This window comes from Salmo salar, chromosome 20 (genome assembly GCF_965601325.2).
Source record: "Salmo salar chromosome 20, fSalSal1, whole genome shotgun sequence".
Taxonomy (NCBI): Eukaryota; Metazoa; Chordata; class Actinopteri; order Salmoniformes; family Salmonidae; genus Salmo; species Salmo salar.
The window spans coordinates 76,024,984-76,034,983 of record NC_138310.1 but is presented as its reverse complement, the minus strand read 5'-3'; the positions used below and the strand labels follow the sequence as shown (position 1 = coordinate 76,034,983).

General features: G+C 47.8%; 1 protein-coding gene across 5 annotated transcripts in view; it reads right to left on the bottom strand.

Moving 5' to 3' along the window:
• The window catches only part of LOC106581345 (protocadherin Fat 3), a 409,058-nt gene that overhangs the window by 274,545 nt on the left and 124,513 nt on the right, over positions 1–10,000 (bottom strand). For all 5 annotated transcript variants that reach the window (XM_045703949.2, XM_045703954.2, XM_082966726.1 and 2 more), the window contains exon 2: positions 6,045–9,386. In XM_045703949.2, coding sequence (XP_045559905.2) covers positions 6,045–9,360 — 3,316 coding nt within the window. In that variant the 5' untranslated portion in view covers positions 9,361–9,386. The remainder of the gene's footprint in view (positions 1–6,044; positions 9,387–10,000) is intronic.

The window sequence follows — 10,000 nt, the reverse complement described above, 5'->3', positions numbered from 1 at the left end:
AAACTCTCTCTCTCTCTCTCCCCCTCTCTCTCTCTCCCCTCTATCTCTCTCCCCCCTCTCTCTCCCTCTCTCTCTTGCCCCTCTCTCTCTCTCCCCCTCTCTCTCCCCCTCTCTCTCTCCCCCCCTCTCTCCCTCTCTCTCCCCCCTCCCTCTCTCCCCCTCCCTCTCTCTCCCCTCTCTCTCTCCCCCTCTCTCTCTCTCCCTCTCTCCCTCTCCCTCTCTCTCCCCCCCCTCTCTCTCTCTCCCCCCTCTCTCCCTCTCTCTCCCCCCTCCCTCTCTCCCCCTCCCTCTCTCTCCCCTCTCTCTCTCCCCCTCTCTCTCTCTCCCTCTCTCCCTCTCCCTCTCTCTCCCCCCCTCTCTCTCTCTCTCCCCCTCTCCCTCTCTCTCCCCCCCCTCTCTCTCTCTCCCCCCTCTCTCTCCCTCTCTCTCTCCCTCTCCCTCTCCCACTCCCACTCCCACTCCCACTCCAGTTAATGTCACCTCTCCCACCTTCCCATGAGCCCCCTCTCTTTTTGTTTACTGTAACCAGCATCCTCACCCACTGAGCACCGATGTTGGATGTTCATGGACGTTGAAAAGTAGTTGGATTTTGGTCAGTCCACCCTAGCCTTGATGTTATTGTTAATGTCCACAGACAGACCAGACTGGACCAAATCTGAACCTATTACAGACATACTGTATGTTTCACAAGATTGAATAGCACAGTACAGTACAGCACAGCGAGTAGAGCTCAGCAGAGTACAGTACAATACAATACAATAGAACTATGGTGGGCTGCATTTAGGCCAAGTATATTACACTCCCCTGAAAGTCAGTCAAGAGCCATCACTCTCCACCTTCAGCACTCTCCTCCACCACACTGTTCTCAGGTCCTCTGATGCCCTGAAGTAGACTTGAGTAAGGGAAATCAGTGGTCACATCAGAGGACGAGCTTTTCTGCAGACTCTGTGGGTAGATTCTCCTCAGACAACATGTAGCACCCACCTGGGTCAAGCTGACATCCGCTAGATTTCGCTAAAGCGCCGGAGACTTACTACACATCAATTATTGGGATAGTCCAAACTTGAACTGAGAAATCCACTCAAAACTACAAAAAACACTTTGATGTCCAAGCCAGTGCCATCTCCAGTTTCAAATAAAAGCAGAAGCTAGCTAGCTAGCCTATGGTTATCTTGACAAAACTATGCCATCCTAATATTGAGTTGCATCCCCCTTTGCCCTCAGAACAGCCTCAATTCGTCAGGGCATGGACTCTACAAGGTGTCGAAAGCGTTCCACAGGGATGCTGGCCCATGTTGACTCCAATGCTTCCCACAGCTGTGTCAAGTTGGCTGGATGTCCTTTGGGTGGTGGACCATTCTTGATACACACGAGAAACTGTTGAGTATGAAAAACCCAGCAGCCTTGCAGTTCTTGACACAAACCGGTGCTCCTGGCACCTACCATACCCCATTCAAAGGCACTTAAATATTTTGTCTTGTCCATTCACCCTCTGAATGACACACATACACAATCCATGTCTCAATTAAAAATCCTTCTTTAGCCTGTCTCCTCCCCTTCATCTACACTGATTGAAGTGGATTTAATAGGTGACATCAATAAGGGATCATAGCTTTCATCTGTATTCACCTGGTCAGTATATGTAATTGAAAGAGCAGGTGTTCATAATGTTTTGTACACTCAGTACTTATTAAGCTAACAAAACAAAACGTATATAAAACTTCTTTTTTTTAAAACACATAAAAAGTTGTCTGCCTAGGCGACCTTATGGCGCCATGGCGACCAAGGAACTCATATCCATAATAATGCATTTATGTGTAGTGCAGCTCAGGGACCCATGATGCAATTCAGTTACCGTAATACCATTAACGGGTTTAAATCCACTTCAACACTTCAATAAGCTAAAATATTTTTTTTTACTCAAGGTGCCATTTCATAGCTGACACCCCATTCTTTCTGCGGACAACTGTGAATGTTAATTCAGAGCAGATATTTAACAGTTTTGGGAAAATGTGGTCACATAAAACCCTGAGGGAGATTATACCGCATCTACACAGTTCTTCCACTAAATTAGTTTTTGTACATATTTCAATGGAAATTGTTCAAAGTAGTCCTACATTTTAAAGTGAAAAAACTTCATCAAAGCGTAATTCCGTTACTGTGGAATTGCCCTCTCCCTATGGGTTTCCTATGGGTTTCCTATGGGTTTCCGTTACTGTGGAATTGCCCTCTCCCTATGGGTTTCCTATGGGTTTCCGTTACTGTGGAATTGCCCTCTCCCTATGGGTTTCCTATGGGTTTCCTATGGGTTTCCGTTACTGTGGAATTGCCCTCTCCCTATGGGTTTCCCAGGGGGTTCATTTCAACCTGCAATCCACTGACTGTCACATCCTCTCTTCCAGTCCAAGCACAAAACAACGTCCATGTAACGATGTGCGCTGAGAGTCGGGAAGCAAGTTCAGGGAGTGAGTGTTTTAATAAAATAAACGGAACATAATACAAAATAAGAACCACGAACAACGCACATACATAACACAGGAACAGAAACAATGACGCCTGGGGAAGGAACCAAAGGGAGTGGCATATATAGTGATGGTAATCAGGGAAGTGATGGAGTCCAGGTGAGTCTGATGATGCGCAGGTGCGCGTAACGATGGTGACAGGTGTGTGCCATAACGAGCAGCCTGGTGACCTGAAGGCCGGAGAAAGAGCACACGTGACAGTCCAACAGCTGTGTAAACGTACTGTGATGCTCAGCTCGGCTGTTGCATCCCGACTTCACACGCAACTACAAAGGAGGGAGCAAAACACAATCCGCTTTTTAAATCAACAACATGAGTTCTATGGATTCTGGAATGGATTCTGGAATGGATTCTGGAGTTCTCTTCAAAGACATGATATCCTTACTGTAATTATATAGGTCTAGCCTACAGTACTACTCTCCATCACAGGAGAGTTCTGGTATCCATTGGCCCCCTTTGACTCAGCTTTGAACATCAATCATGAAACATACACGGAGCTCTGGGAGTGTCTGAGCCTCTTTTTCATCTAAAAATGAAGCTTTTATAGCTCTATGCAGCAATGTGGATCCATATTGTAACTAGCTATACTGCTACTGTCTGATGGTATTCTGCTACTGTCTGATGGTATACTACTACTGTCTGATGGTACTTCTGCTACTGTCTGATGGTATACTACTACTCTGTCTGATGGTATACTGCTACTGTTCTGATGGTATACTGCTACTGTCTGATGGTATTCTGCTACTCTGTCTGATGGTATACTACTACTGTCTGATGGTATACTACTAATGTCTGATGGTATACTACTACTGTCTGATGGTATACTACTACTGTCTGATTGTATACTGCTACTGTCTGATGGTATACTGCTACTGTCTGATGGTATACTGCTACTGTCTGATGGTATACTGCTACTGTCTGATGGTATACTGCTACTGTCTGATGGTATACTGCTACTGTCTGATGGTATACTGCTATGTCTGATGGTATTCTGCTACTGTCTGATGGTATTCTGCTACTGTCTGATGGTATACTGCTACTGTCTGATGGTATTCTGCTACTGTCTGATGGTATACTGCTACTGTCTGATGGTATACTGCTACTGTCTGATGGTATACTGCTACTGTCTGATGGTATACTGCTACTGTCTGATGTATTCTGCATTCTTCATCACTGATGAGTCATTTGACAGTTTGGAGCTAGCATTCTGCGTCTGTGGCCTATGACTGATTATCATGGGTTGGGGCTAAGAGTTTGACTTTCTGGCCCCTGGTGAACGCTTGAGTGGAGCAGTGCAGTTGCATTTCCTGTCTGTCAAAATGTTCAATGGCTCATTTGAGAATATATCTTAAAAGTCTGGAGACAATTCTGTCACGTTCAGTGTTTAGTTTGGTCAGGACGTGGCAGGGGGTATTTGTTTTATGTGGTTCAGGGTGGTTGTGTGTATGTGTCCATGTAGAGAGGGGTATTTGATTTATTAGTCCAGGGTTTTGGTTATTGTTCTATGTTAGTTTATTTCTATGTTCTGTCTAGTCATTTGTATTTCTATGTTTAGTTAATTGGTGTTGGGGCCTTCAGTTGGAGGCAGCTGTCTATCGTTGCCTCTGATTGAAGGTCCTATAATTAGGGGTGTGTTTGTATTGTGGATTGTGGGTAGTTGTATTCTGTTTTGTGCTTATCACCTGACAGAACTGTTAGTGTCGTTTCCGTTAATTGTATACGTGTTTCATTTTGTTTCACCTTCTTAAATATTAAAAATAAGATGAGTATACACTTCCCTGTTGCGTCTTGGACCTCCACACACGACACGCGTTACAGATTCCCCGACTGCGATTAATCCAAGACGAAATTGCAAAACATGACCTGGAAGTTGCACGCTGAGGACTTTATTATCATTATCTTCAAATTAATATTGTTGCTAGGAGCAGAAACAGTAGTAGTTATAGGGGCTGTAGTAGTTTAATGGATGACAGTTCATGAGTTTTTCCCAGAAGAAAAGAGTCAGACTGCTAAACATGCTGAGCTAGGCTATTCCTCCCTGAAACCAAAATGAAAAATGTAAAAGACAACCAGGCCTTGGCTATAGACTACAACTGAGCTCGAGGACCACTTTGGGGCTTCTTCAGTTTCCAGCTAAATTGCATGACAAACAGAAGGAGGGGTCGGTTGGATTGTCTCTCTCTTTCTCTCTCTCTTTCTCTCTTTCTGTCTCTCTCTCTGTCTCTCTCTCGCTCTCTCCTGTTTTCTTATTCTCATTCTACAGCACGATCCTAGAGTGGGATGAAGGATCACTTGGAACCAGAGCACCATTTGCTGGGGATCTAAAGGCAATTTGAAACCATCAAGATAATTTATCGTTCTATCAGACATGGAGGTGATGCTGTTTCAAAGCTATCTCCCACTTCTCCCCTCTCTTCTCCCACTTCTCCCCCTCTCTTCTCCCACTTCTCCCCCTCTCTTCTCCCACTTCTCCCCCTCTCTTCTCCCACTTCTCCCCCTCTCTTCTCCCACTTCTCCCCCTCTCTTCTCTCACTTCTCCCCCTCTCTTCTCCCACTTCTCCCCCTCTCTTCTCCCACTTCTCCCCCTCTCTTCTCCCATGTTCCCTCTCATCCCTTCCCATTTTAAGTGGAAACTATTGGGCCATATTCCATGGAGGATTTATATAGTGTGTGTGATGGGGGGGGGGGGGGGGTGATACGAGGTCGATCACACACCGTGGACTAATGTCATAATAACCCTAATCCTCCCTCTGGGCACTCTGCCGTCTCCTGTCCCTTCAGATAGGAAATTAACCAATCTACTCTGCCCCTACTCGTCTAGCCAGTGGACAGGAGGACCACACGGCCGGGCACGGGCCGCCTTTAAATAAATAGAATCAGGAAAATCCTAGAATACCTCGGAGCAGAATGTCACAAACGGCCCATTTAGCCTCCTAGTTGGTCTGCCGGAGCTCCAGCCAAGAGTGGGAGACGAGTAGAAGAGGAGGGGTGGGCGGTTTAGGTGGAGAAGGCAGAGAGATGCCAAATGTCTGGGTCAGGCAAAAATGACATGACAACTAGACTAAATGTAAATAAAGATAGCGGAGTTGTAATTCAATCTGGCAACCCGGCCCTCTCCCAGACTGGAGCTAAGCTTATAAATCACAACTCTAAACCTTCTTAAGAACACCCCAGCCACAAACACGGCAGCCGCTCCACAATTCGATTTTTTGTCAGCCGCTGGACTGGCCTCCGGAGTATGTCCCTCTCTCCGTCTCACACACACACTGCCGAGACAGGACTTATAAGGTCCAGCAACATTAAAAACACATGGCTCATACACAGCATTAGTCAGTTTAAGGGGATATTGTAGCTCTTCACCACAACATTAAATCAAACAAATCTACACAATGCAGGCTTGTAATCTGTTTTTATGTTCAATTGTTAATGCCTATAAATCTGGGAATAAACCAACTACCAAGACTAATCTAAACAGCAATAATACATGTAACAGCAGGTTTTTTTCAGGCAATCTGCACTTACCCGTCTCTTCGTCGATGGCGAATCGTCCCAGTCCACTCCCATCCCGGATAGAGTACTGGATTTCCCCATCTCTACCATTGTCGTCATCCCGGGCCGTGACTTGGAGGACGGTGGTCCCGATGCGAGCGCTCTCCTTCACCGATCCCGTGAGGGCGAAGTGGGAGAAGTAAGGAGTGTAGAGGTTCTCGTTTACATCTATCACCTCTAGTTCCACGAAGGTGACAGACAGCAGAGAGACAGGTCTCCCTTTATCCTTGGCTCTCACAGTGAGGTTGTAGAACTGTTGCGTCTCGTAGTCCAGCTCCTTGATCAGTCGGATGGCCCCGCTGGCCTTGTCCACCTCAAACTTCCCGTTGTAGTCGTTGGCCAGGGAGTATCTAACCTGGCCACCCAGGCCAAGGTCTAGGTCCTGGGTCTCGAGCCAGGCCACCACGGTACCCACTGGCAGGTCCTCCAGGGCCCGGGTGTTGTAGACACTGGGGATGAATGCCGGGGGGCAGTCGTTAACGTCCTCTAGAGAGATCTTCAGAGTGGTGACTGAAAACTTCTGGTTCCCTTTCTCTGCACGGTCACGAGCCTCGATCTTCAAGTTGAAGTTGGAGACAAACTCCCTGTCCAGCTGGCCGGCAACGTACACAATCCCGTTAGAGCTGTTGATGCCAAACTGGGTGGTGCTGGTCAAAACGGAGTAGACAATTTCTCCATTAGGCCCCAGGTCTTTGTCAGTGGCCTCAACCTGAATGACATCGGTGCCGATGGCCATGTTTTCGGGAATTACGGTTCTATAGCCTCCCTCCTGCAGGAACTGAGGTGCATTGTCATTAGCATCTTCTATGTAGACGGTGAGCAGATGCCATGCGGTTTTCTGTGGCAGGCCCAGGTCGTAGATAGTGATGTTTAGGAGGTATCTGTCTCTTTTCTCTCTGTCCATGGGCAGGAAGACGCTGATCAGCCCACTCTCCATGTCGATGGTGAAACAGCTGTCTGTGTTTCCACCCGAGATGGCGTACAAAATCTGACCGTTAAAACCTGTGTCGCCATCGTAGGCGTTGACCTTGAAGACACTGGACCCGACCTTGAGGTCCTCGCGCACTGATATGTCTGCGGGAAAGGCCTTGTCAAACTGAGGTGTCTGTCTGTTGACGGAGAAAAGGTCAATGAACCCTTCCTCGATCTTGGGCTTGGTTCTAGCTTTGGACTTATTTAGTAATTTCTCAGCTAGCTTTTGGGCGACTCTGGTCTCCCTACAGTTGAAGTTCTTGGGGGGAGATTTCCCATGAACAATAGAGATGTTCACGAACATTGGATCGGAGAAGTTCTCTCCATCTGTGGCGGTTATTTTCAAACTGAAGATACTATTTTTTGGACTGGCAGTGGAGAGGGACCTCCGTAGGTTCAGGACCCCTGAGTCAGGGTTCAGGTCAAAGAATCCCCTCTCATTCCCTTCCAGGATCTTGTACTTCACCAGCTCTAGCTCATCTATGTCGATGGCAGACATGGTGGTTATCACCTCGTCGGTGGGGAAGTCCCGAGAGACCACTCCCTGGCACGCCACTTTCTCGAATAAGGGTTGGTTGTCGTTCACATTCTCCAGATGGACAGTTACGTTGACTTCACTCTCTCGTCTGTAGGGGGAACCCCAGTCAGAGGCCCTGACCACAAACACGTAGCTCTCAGACGAGGACTCAAAGTCCAGCTCCTGTGTGGTGGTGAGGATTCCAGAGAACTGGTTGATTTTGAAGGGCAGGGGCTGAAGGCTGGCTATGCTGAATGTTATGTATCCATTCTCCCCGCTATCACCATCCACAGCGGACACTGTCAGCACGGTCGATCCCATGGGAACGCTCTCGTTGACGAACACCTCGTATGAAGACTGAGTGAAAGTTGGGGTGTTGTCGTTGGCGTCCTCGATGGAGACCCGAACTTTGACCCTCAGCTCGCTGTCCATCTCCACCACCTCCAGGTCAAACACATCCTGAGTGACCTCCGTGAACCAGCGAGTTGTTGAGATCACGCCTGTTAGGGTGTTCATCCGGAAGTAGTAGGAGTCTGCCGAGGGGGTCAGGATATATTCAGCATCGTCTGGCTCAGGGGTGATTTTCACCACCTCTACGATCATGCCTGGGGGTGAGATTTCATTGAGACTAATTTCGTATGACTCCTGTTTGAATTTCACTTCCACAGCCTGTGGTCTCTTCACCATGATGTGCACAACCCTGACCGCAGAAAACTTTTGTGGGGCACCCTTGTCCTTGGCCTGAAGAGTGAGGTTATATCCATAAGGGAAGTTCTCCCAGTCCACTTGGTCAGATGCTTTGATAGCGAACTCATTGCCCTCTGACCTTTCCAGAATGAACTGCTTCAGAGGGTCTCCGGCCACTATAGACACAGACTCAATCTCTCCATTTAACCCCTTGTCCAGGTCTTCTACAGTGACCACTGCATACACAGGATCCTTGTCCAACCACGAGGGGACATGGGTGACCACATTCATGAACGGCACATGATCGTTGACGCGCTCTACATGCACAAAGAGCTTTGCCGTACTGCTGACACCATTATTGCCATACAACTTCATCCCGCGGTCCACCGCCTGGATTTCTAGGTCGTATCGGTTCTGCTCCTCAATGTTCAGTTTCCCGCTGAGGGAGACCACACCGCTAGTTGGGTGCACGGCAAACAGCTCCATTTTCTCCTTAAAGAAGTAGTAAAATTCCCCGTTGGAGCCGACGTCAGCGTCAGTGGCTGTAACTTGTGCTATGCTAGTCCTGAGGGGGGTACTTTCTGCTATGGTGACTGAGTATGTGGTGGGCGAGAATAGAGGTCGAAGGTCATTCATGTCCAGGACCTGGACAGTCACTTTGGTCCAGGTCTCCAGAACCTCCCCTTTGACAGAGGCTTTCACTGTCAGTAAGTAGCTATCCTGGATTTCTCGATTCAAGATGGCTGCGTTGCCGCCTTTAGTCCTTATGCGTAAGAAGCAGAAATCTCCCAGCATGTACTCCTCTGCTTTAAAGAAGCCTTCTTCATCCCCGGAGGTGATCCTGTAGCGGATTTCCCAGGAGCGCTGGTCTAAGTGGATGCCCATTTTAACTTTACTGTTGGCGTAGGTGCGCGCCGCGGAGTTCTCGTACACAGTGGCATGGTAGAATGGCTGAGTGAAGAGAAAGTGAGGGCCGTTGGCGGGGCCCTGGGGATGCCCCTGGGGGTCCTGGCAGCAGCAGTGGTGCGGCTGGGAGAGTAGCAGCAACAGGGTCAGGCAGACGAGAGGGGCACGCATGCCTATGTAGCCCCACTGGCCCATATTCACATCCATCCCATCATCACTCTTCCATCCTGCAACTAAAGAGAGGAGAGAGACATTAGCCACGGGGGAGATAGGGGGAGACTGGGACAAAGGGGAAAGGATTTACAACCACAAAAGACATGCCACATATCCTGCAATTTGACCTTTAACCTCTAGGCCTAACATGCTACAAATTATCCATTCGATTGTGAAGATTGATTGGATGGGAGAGGGGGAAGGAGATGACGGAATACATAGTAACCATGCAACCGTAGGAGGTATGACATCATTGTGTGTGGACTCTATGTGGACACTCAATTGCACGTTTTCGAAAAACCAGGAGGTTTGGTTCTAGAAGCTAAGAACAAAATAATTGCATGGCTAGTGGAAGGAGGAGTGGAGCATCACAAAAACACACACATACCAAAGAAAACATACCACTATTAGACTGCAGGAAAGCTGAAGCTAGAAACAGATCCCTTTATCATAATACTATTCTTGACCTACAAGAAAAACTGCAACGGTATGTCTCGAAAACATGTCATATATCTTCATAAACAACAACCCAGATATGGCTCAAACTGGGAGTAAAATAGGCCTTCTGTTGTGCTTAGTTTCTTTAGGCCTTCTGTTGCGCTTAGTTTCTTTAGGCCTTCTGTTGTGCTTAGTT